General features: G+C 45.7%; 1 protein-coding gene across 2 annotated transcripts in view; it reads left to right on the top strand.

Moving 5' to 3' along the window:
• The window catches only part of ZZEF1 (zinc finger ZZ-type and EF-hand domain containing 1), a 100,159-nt gene that overhangs the window by 8,816 nt on the left and 75,272 nt on the right, over positions 1 to 16,071 (top strand). For both annotated transcript variants that reach the window (XM_025864421.2, XM_025864419.2), the window contains exons 2-6: positions 5,195 to 5,339; positions 8,799 to 8,993; positions 10,373 to 10,544; positions 11,560 to 11,759; positions 13,135 to 13,345. In XM_025864421.2, coding sequence (XP_025720206.1) covers positions 5,195 to 5,339; positions 8,799 to 8,993; positions 10,373 to 10,544; positions 11,560 to 11,759; positions 13,135 to 13,345 — 923 coding nt within the window. The remainder of the gene's footprint in view (positions 1 to 5,194; positions 5,340 to 8,798; positions 8,994 to 10,372; positions 10,545 to 11,559; positions 11,760 to 13,134; positions 13,346 to 16,071) is intronic.

Below are 16,071 nucleotides of genomic sequence, written 5' to 3'. Positions count from 1 at the left end.
TTTTATTTTATTTTATTTTATTTTATTTTATTTTATATTTGAGAGAGATCACAAGCAGGGGGAGTGGCAGAGGGAGAGGGAGAAGCAGGCTCCCCGCGGAGCAGGGAGCCTGACACAGGGCTCGATCCCAGGACCCTGGAGTCATGACCTGAGCCGAAGGCAGATGCTTCACCAACTGAGCCATGCCCCCGAAATGTATTTCTTTCCTTTTTTTTTTTTCTTAAGATTTTATTTATTTGAGAGAGACAGTGACAGAGATAGAACACAAACAGGGAGGGAGGGGCAGAGGGAGAAGCAGGCTTCCTGTGGAGCAGGGAGCCTGATGTGGGGTACCAAGGACCCTGGGATCATGACCTGAGCCAAAGGCAGATGCTTCACCGACTGAGCCACCCAAGCGCCCCCCGAAATGTATTTCTTACAGTGAGACTTGAGACGCCCTGCTCTGAGGTTATGTCAAACTGGAGGGCCCCAGAGGGGACAGCCAGCGTGGGAATGAGACTAAAGCCGTAGCAGATAGAGAACTGGCTGAGGGAGACTCGGGGCCTGTTGATCACCATGTTTAGTGATCCGTGGGCTGTTTTGGGGCAGAGGGATCAGATGTGTTCTGAAGGGCCCCACAGGTGGTGACATTAGGGAGACACATTTCCATTCATTACACAGAGAAGAGAGTTGTTGCTGTCAGAACTGGTCAATTTTATGTTCTTCTGTCATTAATTTAACCCCAGATTCTCTGCCACTTGCCTGAATCCCTTGCAACACAATTGGCTGTGTTCAGGCACACGGGAGTTGCATCAGACTCACCTTCTCAAGAGCCCTCTGATCTGCTTCATTCTGGACCTGGTGTTCTTTAGGTTGTTGGCATCTCCAGCAACCAGGGATTCATTTTCTCTCAGGTTGGACCCCGTTCTTCCCCATTCTTGGCATATTCGGTTTTCTGGTGACCGCACCCTCTAGGAGCTTTCTGAATAAGGGAGCATTAACTAGTTTATTTTTTGAGAGCCTTGCATGTGTGAGAATGTCTTTTTCCACTCTCTCAAAGTTGGTGGTATTTTGACTGTGTATTAACTTCTGGGTGAGAGAGAGTCCCCCCAGAATGTTGAAGACCCTGCTCCTATTCCAGCTCCCTGTGTAACTGCTGAATCAGCCTCTGATTCCTGACCTCTGACATGGACACTGCGTCTTCTCCCTGGGAGTAGGAACTTCTCTTTCCTCTCTGTGTTATGAAATCTCAATACGATGTGCTTTTATTCACCACGGAGGGTGTTCAGCCTCTTCAGTTTCAAAACTCATGTCCTTCAGTTGGAGGAGATTATCTTGGACCATAAGAATTGCCATTTCTCTCCCTCCTGTTTCTGTGTTTCCTTCTCTGGGACTTGTAGTATTTGGATATTGGATTCCTGGACTGGTCTCCCGTTTCTTTTCCTCTTGCCTAGTTTCCATCACTTTGTCTTTTGCTCTAGTCTCTGGGCACTTTAGTCAATTTATCTTCCAGCCTTTTGAGATTTATCTTCCCAGATCTATTGTTGAGATTTTCATTTTGCTGTGGTATTTTTAACTTTCAAGAGCTTATAAAAATGTTCTGAATACACGGGGCGCCTGGGTGACTCAGTTGGTTAAGCGACTGTCTTCGGCTCGGGTCATGATCCTGGAGTCCCGGAATTGAGTCACACGTCGGGCTCCCTACTCGGCAGGGAGTCTGCTTCTCCCTCTGACCCTCCTCCCTCTCGTGCTCTCTCTCTCTCATTCTCTCTCTCAAATAAACAAATAAAATCTTGAAAAAAAATGAATACACTGTTTTCAGTAATAGTGTCTTGGCCTTTCATGACGATACAGGGTTCTTTTTTATTAGGTGGTAGTGGTGGCAGCTTCCCAACTCTGAATATACTAAAACCCACTAGGTCGTACACTTTATTTATTTATTTATTTTAAAGATGTTATTTATTTGAGAGAGAGAATGAGATAGAGAGAGAGCATGAGAGGGGGGAGGGTCCGAGGGAGAAGCAGACTCACTGCTGAGCAGGGAGCCCGTTGCGGGACTCGATCCCGGGACTCCAGGACCATGACCTGAGCCGAAGGCAGTCGCTTAACCGACTGAGCCACCCAGGCGCCCTAGGTTGTACACTTTAAAAGGGTGAGTTTTGTGATATGTGAATTATACCTCAGTAAGCTGGTATTAAAAATATCTTTTAAAATATTTTTCTGAAGTATTAATGATAATCATTTTGACATTTTCTTCTCCTCCTTTCTTTTCTCCAAGTTGCCATTTCTGTGTTTCCTATGAAGTCTTTCCTCAAATGTCCAGTTGTCCTGGGCTGGAAACTCCTATTAAAGAGTGGGAGACTAAAGAGGTGGGTTCTCCATGCATCTGGCTGGTGACGCTGAGCCTCACTGTAAGGTGAACGGGTTGGGCCCTTTCGTGGGGAGCCCTCCAGTATCGGTGTCTCCAGGTCTGTCCTCATGGGCTTGTCTGGTGCCCCAGTCTCTTGCCTGAAGGGTGTGCGACAGGCTGCTAGCATTCTGGGAGCCCGAGAGGAAGGGTGAGTCTTCTAAACCTTTACCCTGTAAGCTCTAGTGCTTGATATTTCCTCGTCCAGAGACTCTGTGCTACTTTCTCTGATGGAATCAACTCCCCAGGCTTCTGACTGGAGAGAGGATCTGGGGATGTCTTATGTTTGTTTGTTTGTTGAATGGAAAATTTTAAACAGAGGGAAGCCGAGATAAGTGTAGAATGATCTCTCTCACATGCCAGTTCCAACAACCACCAACTCAAGGCCAATTTTATTTCATCTAAATCCCACCTACTTTCTCCTCCAAATTATTTTGAAGGAAGTCTTTTCCATCCACAAATACTTTTTTTCATCTATAAAAGTTTCATTAAATATCTTTAAGAGATGAGAACTCTTTAAAAAGTACACAATCCTACTATCACCCTTTCCCTTCAAAACAAAAAACCATACCCCAGTAATTCCTGAAGGTCAGTATCACAGCCAGTCATTTCTAACTGCTTTTTAAAATAGGCCCCTCATCGATTACCTCCACCCTTGGTGGCGCCCGTGGCCTTAGAAGGCTTTTGGGGTCCTGCAGTGGGGAGCAGTCTGTGTCTCTGCTTTGCACAGCTCCAGCTCAGGGCTCCGCTTTCTTGTGGAGGAGTGGCCAGCAGTAGGCATCGTCTGCTTTCCAGCCTTCCAGCTTCCAAAATGTTGTTGCTGTTGCATCACATAATGTTCTCTTTGTTTTTGTGCTTAGAAAAAAAAATCCCTTCATGATATTGTCTTAGTGGGATTTCAGGAGGAAATAGAGGTAAACGTATTTGTTTGAAAACTCTTGATGGCTGGTGGTCCAGCTTGCTCGGAAGCCTTAACGGATGCGGTGGGCGTTCCTTCCCGGAGTCCCTAATCCATCTTTCTGCCCCATTGGCAACAGACAAGTCCATCTTCATAATGAGCTTTTCCCTCTAATGTCTTTTTTAATTTTAATTTTATTTATTTATTTTTGTCTTTTTTTTTTAAGATTTTATTTATTTTTGAGAGAGAGCGAGAGCACACGCATGTGCACAAGCACAAGCAGGGGGAGGGGCAGAGGGAGAAGCAGACTCCCCGCTGAGCAGGGAGCCCGATGTGGGACTCGATCCCAGGACCCTGGGACCATGACCTGAGCCGAAGGCAGACGCTTCACCGACTGAGCCACCCGGGCGCCCTAACGTCTTTCTTAAATTAATTAATTAATTATTTTAAATTTTTTCCCTCTAACTTCTGTCTCATGACCTTCGTTTTCACTGGCCCTTCTTGTGACAGCCCGTCCCAGGCACCCATTCTTCACCCTGAAAGCCTGTGCTTCTGCATCCATCCTCATGGGCAGTGTCTTCTCTCCACCACGATCTCTTTCCTCTGATCCCTTCCGTTTCATTTCTTTTTGGTGGGGAGCTTCCAGACCCAACGCGGCTTCCTGACTGGGTCTAATCAGAAAAGAACAGGGTGATATTTTCTCTCCTTTTGAACATCATCCTTTGAGTAGCGTAGCCTTTGATCCTGTCATTTTTTTTTGGATAATCTTGTCAGGTTGAGGAAATGCAAAGAGAAGGCTTTGTCTTTCCCTCACACATAGCTCCAAACTCTGTCCCCCAGCCTACATTTATGCCCATGGTTTTTGGACCTGAGTGTAGGAATTTGCTCTGTTCCTTTTAAACACTGTGTTTAGAGGTCGGTCTGTGGTGGAAATCGGGGTACTCGTGCCAGTCATGAAGCCTCAGTGGGACATCTCCATATTCCACAAAGGAGGGAAATAAGGAAAAGGCAGGAGTTTTAAGGGAGAGAGAGGTTTACTTAGGAAAGAAGTTGGGAGACTCCTGAAGAACTTCATGGTGAGGGATGCCTGTGAGTGAGTGAATCAGCAGGAAGAGAGAAGCCACTGATCCGGGAGGGACTGAGATCTGGGGAGACAGGACAGTCGCCAGGTGAGGAGAGTCTTGTAGAACATGGGAGGAGCTGGCGTCAGGGACGCAGGAGAGGGTGCCGGCGCGGGTTCAAAAGCACTCTAATGTGCTTTCATTGTATTGGACTCTGTTCAGATGCCGCTTAGTCCAGACAGCAGCCTGTGAGTTTGGTAATATTTGCTCCATCATTTAGATCAAGGAGCTAAGGCTTCTGGAGGTAAAGGAATGTGTGGGTAGTCATATAGCCGGTTAGTGACAGAGCAGGATTCAAACCAAATCCCACACTCTACCCACTTCCCCAGATGGCTCAATACTGGCAGGGAGCAAGCTCGACTATGGCTAAAGGTTAGTGAAAACAGAGCGGTGACATGGATAAATATCCAGTTAGGTCTTGTGTCCAAAGAGTGTTTGAAAAGAAAAGCCCTGCTAAACCTGACATGCTACTCTGAGCCAAGTCTCCCACTCTAGCTTTCTATCTGGTTCTCTGTAACTTGCTGGAAAATGTTGTACTGCTTGCTTCCTGAAATTATTTGGGAGAAGGGGATTAATCTCTTGAAAGAGAGATGAGATGACAAAATTGTGTGTATATGAAGTAATACTTGTATACATACACTCTGCAAAGCATAGTGAGTTACTGTCCTGAATTTGATTGTTCTCTGAGTGATGTAAATGGACTCTTTGCTCAACTACCCCAGGGCACCGGCAGCAACAAAGTGTCAGATGTGGAACACACGTGACTATATTGCATCTCTTATGTTGTAGGCCTTTGCCCAGTTTGATGCAGAGGGCGATGGTACCGTCGATGCTGAGAACATGTTGGAGGCCCTCAAGAATTCCAGTGGAGCTAATCTCCAGGGGGAATTAAGCCACATCATCAGACAACTGCAGGCCTGTTCTCTTGTCCCAGGTAAGGCTCTCACCTGAGTGCTGAAGGCCAGAGAGTGCTAGCATAGGGCCAGGATGAACTTTGCTGTCCTGTGGGTTGTAATTAGGCAAGGTGAGGGCCCCGTGAGATAAATGTGCTTCTCCAAGAGTCTCATTTAAGCGCAGGAACTGACTCAGTCCGTGCAGTCATCTCCTTGGGTCCCCAGTACCGTGATGCTTGAGCAGTTCTGCCATTTTTATGAACTTTTGTTGTGAGCCTACCTTCCTTAGTGGATCTCTTTATTTCACTCTCTCAAGAAGCTGTCCCTGGCTCCTGGTTCTCTTAGCATCGTGCATTTGTCTTTTGCCTCATGTCACCACTGTAATTAATTAATTACCCGCTTATCTGTAAATGTCTGTCTTTACTCCTACACTGTGAGCTCCATGAGGATAGTGGCCTCTTCTGCTGTGTCCTCACATTTAACACATTTTGGGTATATGGTAGGCACCCAATGGGTTTTTTTGTTTGTTTTATTAGAAAGCTATCACTCAGAAATTTAAGTAATAATATAAGTAGGGTACAAATTAAGCAATACTTCTTCTACATTGTACCTATGAACAAACTTTGTGTTTCTGTATGGTTTCTTCTGGGGACTCAGAAGACAGATTCACAGTTAAATTACCCTCCTTTTTTTCCAGTGAGAAAACAATTGAGTTTTTAAAAGGAAAAAACTTTGCATATCACCCTTTTAGCCTCAGCTTATCTCAGAACTTTCCTGCTATGCATTCAGTGTCCTACTACTTAGCACAGAGCCTGGCAAGAACAGCGGTGGAGGCAGGTAGACTTGGTAGATGCGTAAACGTGAATTTGATTGCCCTTGACCTCTCTGGCTTAATGCGGAGGCTGTGCTGAGCTAGGGAAGGATGATGTTTGTGTATGAGTGAAGAATGCACATTTCCGTTCTTCCTCAAGTTGTCTTTGATTATGTCATCTTTATAGAGCGTTGTAAGCAGTCCAGACATGTGAACTTTTTCCTACTCCACGGCAGTTAAAATTATGCTTTGGATTATGTTTAGCTAAATTATATCTTGATGCATTTACGTATTACTCCCACTTTTGCACTACCAGCACAGGGGAAGCATCAGGAGCTTTATGTGGACAACTCAAACAGATGTTTGGGAGGGGAGGGATGGGGTGGAGATCAGGGAACCCACCCAAGATAATACTTACTGCATTGTTGCTCTGGGGAGATTAGGTGAGAAAAACGTGGGGTTCGGACCCTGAGGTGTTTATGTACCAGAGTTGTGACTGGGACGTTCTTGTCAAAATTCTCTATCACCACTCAGTTTAAAAGATACTGCTTTATTACAGTCCTAGCCTGAACCTTGGTAAGCTGGGCTAGCCTGGCTCCTGGGATTTGTTTCCTCGTCCCTCTTTCCAGCCGAGATTGGAACTTGTCCCTTTCTTACCCTATCATGCTGGCGCTCAGTGTTTGCCAGACTTGTATGACTTCCCGTTAGAAGAGGCCATCTGTGTTCTCACGTGCATCCTGAACACATGGGTTCGCCATCAGCCGCGTCCTCACGTCAGGGTGGTGCTGCTGTGGGGTCCGCCAACGGAAGAAAAACTGTACGAGGATGGTGAGGGGTGGCACGGACTTTTGAGTCTTGGGGGAATTGAACCGGTGTCTCCAGGGTTTGCCTGGGGTTGGGGGGGCGTCATCAAAATGGGGTGCTTCCAACACACAGTTTCTCCTTAGCCTCACGTTCTATCTTGAAAATCAGTGCGAAGTCTCATTCTCGGATATAACCTGTTTTACACTTAAAGTAACTTCTCCTAAGACTTCTGGAGCCTTGTTCCAGGTGCTGCTTAGATGGGGTGTTCCGTTTGTGAAAGCTCATCAGGCAGTGCGCTTACACTGTGGGCACTGTTCCTTATGTCTGTCGTGATTCATTAGAACGCAAACAGAAAAGAAATGCCCCCAAATCCACAAGTGTATCTGAGCTCCAGGAGGAGCTGCTGCATTTATCCTCTCCCTTCTTCACACTGGGTGTGGGTACCTTGGTTCCAGGCATACGCATTGTAGGTTATGATGGATCATGAAAGGGTTTTAAACGGGTAGACGTTGTGTTTGTAGGATTACTTGGGTTAATGCCAGACAAAGGGCAGCCAGGAGAGCCACTCAGGAAATCTGGGTGGGTCAGTATGAACAGGAGATGTGAGGCCAGAGCCTGGGCAGTGGCCAGAGGGATGGGCAGAGTGGGCAGACTCCAGGGAGCCGCCCTGGAGAGAACGTGGAGCCCGGGAGGAGCACCTGGGGCAGAGCCTTGTGCATTGTAAGATGCCACGGGGACTATGGTCAGGGTGGTGGCTGCATAATCATTATCGTGGTCTCATGTAGCTTAGTATATAAAAGCAGTTACACTTTTACTTTCTAATGTGATAAACTTGGTTCCTAGTCCACGTTCTGTATACAAAATTATATAAAAACTTCTGGTCAGTATTTCAGTGCTTATACATTTTTTAAAGCTTGGATTGAAACAAATAATCATTTACTGTAAGTCTTCTAAAATTCTATTAAACTAAAATGAAATTAAAATTTTTTTAAGATTTTATTTTGAAGTAATCTCAACAACGCAACATGGGGCTCAAACTCACAACCCTAAGATCAAGAGGCTCATGCTCCACCAACTGAGCCAGCCAGGTGCCCCAAAATTAATGTTTAAATTGAGGTTACCACTGGTTCATTTCTCATTTCTTTTCTTGTCTTTTTTTTTTTTTTTTTTAAAGTAGGCTCCATGCCCAGCATGGAGCCCAATGTGGGGCTTGAACTCATGACCCTGAGGTCAAGACCTGAGCTGAGATCTTAAGAGTCAGCCACTTAAACAACTGAGCTACCCAGGCACTCTAGCCACTGGTTCATTTCTTAAAACTTGTTTAGATTTTTAAATGATTAAAGCTGAAAATACTGGGGCGCCTGGGTGGCTCAGTCATTAAGCGTCTGCCTTCGGCTCAGGTCATGATCCCGGGGTCCTGGGATCGAGCCCCACATCGGGCTCCCTGCTCAGTGGCGAGTCTGCTTCTCCCTCTCCCACTCCCCCTGCTTGTGTTCCCTCTCTCGCTGTCTCCTTCTCTCTGTGAAATAAATAAATAAAATCTTTAAAAAAAAAAGAAAAGCTGAAAATATCAATGAAGATTATTTTTTTTAAAGATTTTAATTTATTTTTCAACAGAGAGAGAGGGAACACAAGCAGGGGGAGTGGGAGAGGGAGAAGCAGGCTTCGCGAGGGGAGCCCAATGTGGGGCTCGATCCCAAGACCCCGGGGTCATGACCTGAGCCGAAGGCAAGACGCTCAATGACTGAGCCACCCAGGCGCCCTCAATGAAGATTCTTAACGGCTGCTTTTAATTCAGCCAATTCAGAGAGGCCACCAGGCAGGGGGTGTGGGAACACTATTGTGGTGGGTTTCTAAAAAACAAAAATGGGTTTTGTCTGCCTAGGTTTCATAGACATCTTTTCAGAGTCCAAGGAGGGCCTGGGTGTGCACGCATCCCTGATCCTGCGCTTCCTGCACCGCAACCGGCTCTCCGGCACGGCTGTCCCCTGCCCCATGCTGGACCACTGTGGGAATGTGTGCTCCATGAGGGCTTCCGTTCTGAAGGAGTCCTTGGATCAGCTGCTCCAGAGAGAAAAGGGTACGTGTACTCATGTGGTGGGAGCTCCTCAACACGTTCCACATGCCGTAGGAGCCAGCCCTTCTCCCTGTTTTCATCTCTGTAAGCCAGCCTGCCTGCTTTCCCTCCTTCCCACCTTCCTTCCTTCCCACAACTGGCTTCTCGTAGTTCAGGTCTCATTACTCTATCTAATTAACGCCCCCATTCCCCATCATTCCCCTCTTCTGGTCACCATCACCTTTGTAGGTTTAATGTTCTAAATGGCACTTATTATTTGAAATTGTAACATTATTATTTCTCTCCGTTTTGTCTGCCTTGTTTGTGTCATTATCCTTAGCACTCGGAACTCTGCCTGACACATAGTAGGTACTCTGTGAGTAGTAGTTGAGTCAAGGAGGAAAGCCACCACACACAGTGTGGACTCACTCAGGTCCGTGGAACATAGTACTGAGTCCAGAAACAGACTCAAGTGCATGTGGGAACATAGTACCAGGTAGAGTCAGCATTACAAATGGATGGAAAGGTGAATTAGTCAACATGTGAGGTCAGGGCAACTGGCCAGCCTTTTGGAGAAAAAAATAAAACCAGATTCTTAACCCATTCCATTCACTGAAACAAATTTCAGGTGGATCGAAAAGTTCAGCTGTAAAGAAACTGAAGTGCTAGAAGAGAGTAGTCCCACTCTGCACAGCTCTTGGCACAGGGACCTCGCTAAGCAAGATGTGAGACTCAGAAACTATCGGATTCATAAATTAGACTTTATGCAAACTGAAAGGTCTGTATAGCAGAAAATAGAAGAAGAGTCAAAAGACGAATGATATTCTAGGGAACAAAAATATATTTTGTAACATGTTAGGACAAACTGAATTTTTTACTAACCCTGACCTTGGGCACTTACTTAACTCTCTGTGCCTTGGTTTCCTCATCTCTGAACTGAATTAGTACATAGAAAACAGAGAGAGAAGTGCCCGGCTCATGGTACACAGCACCTGTTACGTGTGTGTGGGTCTACGTCCTGTAACATACAAACCGGCGAGAAGACTTGGGACCCAGCAGAAAGTTAGATGAGGGTAGGATGGGGCTGCTCTCAAAAATGCAAGTGGCTTACAAAGTCTCACACATATTTAAAGAAATGTCCATTGAAACTGTAAGATACCCTTTTCTTCTCTTAGTGTGGTTTTGCAAATATATCAATGAATTAAGTATTTTACTATAGTGAACTCATGGAGCAATCCTTGGCCAATTTCTGCTTTATAAGGGCTTTTTGGAAGGAGATTTTAAGGAATACTTATTTTTCCAGGACCAAAGTACCAAGCATATTTATGTTAGATATTTTAAATGACCCTTTATTTCCCTTTGTGAAAGAGATGTCATGTGATAGAATCTGGTTTTCCCTGCAGAAAGTCCTGGAGATCTAACCAGAAGCCCGGAGATGGACAAACTTAAGTCAGTAGCAAAGTGCTATGCTTACATAGAAACATCCTCCAACCCGGCAGACATCGACAAGATGACAAATGGAGAAACGTCCTCCTACTGGCAGTCAGATGGCAGTGCCCGCTCACACTGGATTCGGTGGGTGCTAGAACAGCGGTTGGTGAGAGCCCAGGAAAGGACCTGCTTGCTTTCTCTTACCTCATCAGTGTGGTCACAAATTAGCTTCTGAAGTTTAGAATATTTTCTACTGCACTGCCTGGTTGTTTTCTTATTGGAAGTGACTATCTGTGGAGACGTCTGAAGAATCAAGTAAAAAGAATTACATGAAATCATGCTGCCTGCTTCATGTATTCATGAACGTAGGTAGTCATTTTGCCTGCGTTGTGTATTCATGAACGTGGATAGTCATGCTCCCTGTGTCGTGTATTCGTGAACGTGGGTAATTCCTGCACTTGGTACTTAAGGGAGAAAGAGTATTTGACTGATATTTTATCGTAATGATTTCAGATCTTTTCCACTAGTTTCTCAGGAAAATTAACATCACAAGGGGCAAGTACTTTTTTTATATCAGATGTGATTTTACTTTTTAAGATCCTTTCTGTGTATTAAAAAATCTGTATGCACCTCTCTTTGCCAGTTTGGCAGAAGAGGAGGGGTTGGGATGAGCAGGAACCCTGGGGTAGAGTTGGCGGCAGTAAGCTGGTGTTTCTAGAAGTTCTGAAGCTGCCATCTAAAGTTTCACCTGTCTCTTCAGAGAATGGGCCGATTTCAGTTGGTGGAAACAGAAATATTTGTCTTGTTCTCTCATGGGGAGTATATGTGACCTTTAGCCATCTAACTTGTAGATGAGGGAATATATTCAGTTCTTCAGATGAGGTTTAGAATTTGCTTCTTGCAGGTCAAGCGGTTTTTTTAGGGTGTTCATATTGTACTTTCCTGCCTGTACTGATAGCTTAAAAGGAAATGTAAGATTAACCTGGAACTGAAAGGAATTTTAGAGACACAGGAAGGTCATAAGGACTTTTCCAGTTGGTTGCTTTTAGGAAAGAGTGTCTGACGGAATCAAATTCAAGCCTGCAGAGATGGGACTCGTGGGCACTGCCAGCTTCGCCCCATATACACACTCGTCGTTTGTGCTCCCTGTGTTTTCCAGCTTAAAAATGAAGCCAGACGTTGTGCTTCGGCACTTGTCCATCGCGGTGGCTGCCACTGACCAGAGCTACATGCCGCAGCAGGTGACAGTAGCTGTGGGGAGAAGTGCCAGCGATCTTCAGGACGTCCGCGATGTGCACATTCCCAGCAATGTCACTGGCTATGTGACACTGCTGGAAAATGCCAACATCAGTCAGCTCTGTGAGTCAGCCACGAGGCAGCTTGCCTTCTGATTTGGGGAGTGGGAGGGGCGAAGAAGGGATCGTTTTTAGTGGGAGGACCTCTACAGTGGAGAAACTGTCGGATTTTCTTGGGAGGTTGGATTTGCTTCTCATGATGCACATGGGAGTAGCCATTATTTCATCTCTGTGGTGTTGTAGAAAGTTATAGGAGCCCTTTTTAACAAATAATATTTTATTCTTGTTTCCTTATTAGAAAATTAGAAAAATATAGATAAACAGAAATTACTCAAAATCCCACTACCCAAGGGATTGTCACTATGAATATGTTAGTGTGGATCCTTCCAGATCTTTACTTGTGTGTGTGTGTGTGTGTGTGTGTGTGCGCGCGCGCGTGCGCGCACACACGGGTTAAAACATAGCATTGTGCATATGTATTCACAAAATGTAATATATTTGTATACGTATTTACAAAATGGCAATATTCTTTCCATGCTGTTGTGTAAAATGTTTTAGCATATTGCAGACCATGTGTTCTTGCACACCTTTATTTAGCGATGTAAGAACGTGCCTTAATTTTAACCAGCCCTTTATTCCTGGACATGTACGTTGTTTCCATTTTTATACTATTATGACCTTGCTTCACACCTAGCATTTTGGAAATAATCACAATTCTGTGATTTCTTTCCAGGCTTTTTTCATTCAGGGAGCCGGGATGCTTCATGTTTTGTCTCATTTCTCCTAATGCTTTCCTGGGCCAAAAGAAGTGTCCTTACTTTGCTCAGAGGAACTGAGGCCTAGGGAGGTAGAGTCTTTGTGTCTCGTGCCTGGGCAAAGTGGTAGCTAAGCTCCTGGAGTAGACGCTGCTTTCTCTCAGCTGTGCCCTCTTCAGCTTACCACCTCCTCCTCTCCAGCCCAAACAAGGGATTGCGACAGCTCTTAAAAGGGGGTCATGCCTGTGTTGTCATCTGTTTGGACTTGATTACTAAACATAAATTCTAACAACTGCTGTGAGGCAGCAGCTTTTTAAGTCAAAATTTCAGAACCCCAGCAAAAATTCTAGAAATGTTCTTACTTATTTAATCAGGATCTAAAAAAATGGCCTTTGTGTTAATTTTCAAGATGCATAAATTCCTAAGAAACTTTGTGATGGCAAGGGTTAAGCCACCCTTAAATTTACACAGTAGTCCTATGACTCCGTAGTTTGGTCGATGCTTTTCTGACAAGTTTATTATATGCCAGCTCCATTGTACACATTATTTATTTCTGGCATCAAAGTATATTTCAGAATTTTCTTTTCAAAATGTGAATTACTATTTTGCTTTTAGTTGGGAGCCTAGTATTTGCTGAACTGAAGAAGTTAATCCAATACTGAATTTGTTGTTTGCACTTGACAGATGTCCAGATTAACATAAAACGTTGTCTTAGCGATGGATGTGACACTAGGATTCATGGTCTGAGGGCTGTTGGCTTTCAGAGAGTTAAGAAGTCTGGGGTCTCGGTGTCAGATGCTTCTGCAATCTGGTACTGGTCTCTGCTAACCTCTCTGGTGACGGCGTCCATGGAGACAAACCCTGCCTTTGTCCAGACAGTGCTGCACAACACGCAGTAAGTCACCCTCTCTGCCTCCCTGCCCATCCAGGTGCCCCTCTTGCCCCCTCCCCCTGCAGAGCACGTCCCTGACACTCAGTGGCTCAGCCCTGGGTGCCCTGGTGTTTCCTGTCTGCGCTTTCGGCTCCAGTCTGGGGGCCGGGGGCGGGGACGGGTCACGCACACTGTTGTGTTCCTCACCCATGGGGGAACAGTTGCTCACATTCACAGATCACTTTGTATCAGATACAGCACCTTCAGATGCTGCGCATTATTTACCTCCTCCTGTTGTGCAGCATACACGTAAACCTTATCCCCGTGTCACAGACGAGGGCTCTGTGACACTCCCCGCGGCAAGTCACTGGGCTGGGCAGGGATGCGCCTGTGTGAATTTAAATTTAAAAAGCTAAAAATTAAAAAAAACAAAAACAAAAAACTTGTAGGGCAGGAAGACCCAGTGGTAACAGATGAAGTGGGGAGTAGTGACATAGAGCCTTAGAAGCTAGGAGGTTCTAGTCCTGGATTTAAGTTACTAATAGCGGTTCTCTGACATCTTCTGAGCATGGAGCTTTTCAGCCAGTAGCGCTGCGGGCAGTGCCAGATGTGAAGTCATATTTGGCTGTACTCCTGTCTTGCTTCCTGTTTAAAAATTTTTTTAAAAAATCAATTAGAAACTTAGAGAAAGATCGCACATACAGCACAAACAACTTTATTTCCTTCTGAGCCATTTGAGAGTAATCTGCAAACCTGGTGCCCCATTGTCCCTGAGTACACGAGTGTGTGTTTCCTGTCAGCAAGAAGGTTCACTGCCACCAACGGGACCAGGAAGTTCCCAGTGATGCACGGTGCTGTCATCTGGTCCTCAGGTCCCATTCGGGTCCTGCTAGCTGTCCCAGTGACGTCCCGTGTAGCAAAAGGACCCAGGCCACACTTGGCGTTTGTCATGTCTCCTTAGTCTCCCCTGGTGTGGACCAGTTCCTCAGTCTTTCCTGGACGTTCTGACTTTGACACTTTTGAAAATTATTGGTTGGTTATTTCCAGGAGTGTCGTTCAGTTTTGGTTCACCTGATGTTTCATAATGATTCAGTTTAGGTTTTGTGTCTTTAGCAGGAGTATCAGAGAAGTGATGGTGTGTTCTCATTGCGTCCTATCAGGTGTCACACAACTTTAGTGTCCACTTACTAGTCCCGCTCACGTTAACTTTGATCCCTTGAAGGGAGGGGCGTCTGCCAAATTTTTCCATTGTAAAGGGATTTTTTTGTGTTGGTAATTAGTAAGTATTTTGTGAGGAGGTGCTTTGAGACTGTAAATGTCCCATCCTTCCTCAAACTTTATATTGGTATGGACTCATGATTCCTGTGTTAGTTGCTGGCTTATAACATCACAGTGTTGATGTGTAGGCTGGCCCAGATTTGGCCAATGGGAACCCCCTTGGTGTGATTCATGTGTCCTTTTGACGTGTCCTCAGCAACTTGAAACACTTCCTTACTTTCTAGAACAGCAGACTATTCCAGGCCTGTCTCGATTGCTCCCTGCCTCAGTCCTGGAATCAGCCACTGTTTCTGAGGGGTCATCATCCCTTTTAGTGGAGACTAAACAGACGAGCTCATTGCTTCTCTCAGGCCCTGTCAGCGGGCCCCACTAGGAAATACACGTTTGTGCATAAATAGTACACGTATGTGTGTACACGTTACACACTCTCACACCCGTAGTCACGTCTGCATCTGTAGTGCTGAGAGCTCGAGAGTCCGCACCGACACCCCCACTTCTAATCCAGCACTCTGGTGTACACTCTGGTTTCCTCTGTGTTTGCACCCCCCCTTCTCGGGTAACGAGAAAACTGCTGCCCTTCCTCCCCACTGTATTTACTGACTTACTGAGTCCTCCATATACAACCCGTCTCCCGTCTCCCGTCTCCCCTGCCCTTGCCTGGACACCCTCCTTCCTGACTCCTGCTCCAGCACCTTCTGCAGGGCTGTTGCTCTGACCGTCCTTGTGCCTGGGCCCTGCTTGTTCCCCTTGGGTTCCCTCGCTCTGCACCGGGCCGCCCTCCTTGGTGCTCACATTCCCTGCCAGGCCGACCCTTTGTGCAGATACCTTTCTCACTCTGCTCAGTACCCACTTGAGCACCCCGTTATGGGCCCCCAGGGTGCCCTACCCTCCCACCCAAACACACATGAGTGTCTGCCTTGTGTCGCCGTGCTTTATGGACTGAATTCACAGGAAGGGGAAGAAGAAGAGCTTTCTACCTTATTCTTGTAAAGATACGCCAAGTTGTTGAGGAATGGATATATTTAAAGTTTATATTTCTAAACAGTTCTAACAGTAATTGTTAATCTGCAATTGTTTTTTCACTCCTAATGTTTAAATATCAGTGATCTAAAACCACTGTAAATCTTTTTTGAAAAAAATCGGTGAGGGACAATAAGAAGAATATCATGAAACAAAACTGTTGTATCAGTAGAAATAAATTTGGTAAATCACTGCACGCCCGTGTGCATTTGGCCTCATTGACCAGCTGCCTTTCATGTGGCTGCCGCCCTGGGCAGCCCCTTGTGGAGCGGGTAGGAAGAATGAGGAGAGCAGAGGGGAGCCGACGCAATGTTAGCCTTGCCGTGGTGTCTCCGTTTTGAAGTAGGGATAGTACTGTTGGAGGGGTTCCTTGCCGTGTTGTCTCCGTTTTGAAGTAGGGATAGTACTGTTGGAGGGGTTCCTTGCCGTGTTGTCTCCGTTTTGAAGTAGGG

The sequence above is a fragment of the Callorhinus ursinus genome, unplaced genomic scaffold (assembly GCF_003265705.2).
Source record: "Callorhinus ursinus isolate GAN/ISIS: 27379988/994484 unplaced genomic scaffold, GSC_fseal_2.0 scaffold43, whole genome shotgun sequence".
NCBI classification, from domain to species: domain Eukaryota; kingdom Metazoa; phylum Chordata; class Mammalia; order Carnivora; family Otariidae; genus Callorhinus; species Callorhinus ursinus.
Note: the sequence above shows the minus strand (reverse complement) of the source record. Positions and strands in the feature narration are given on the sequence as shown.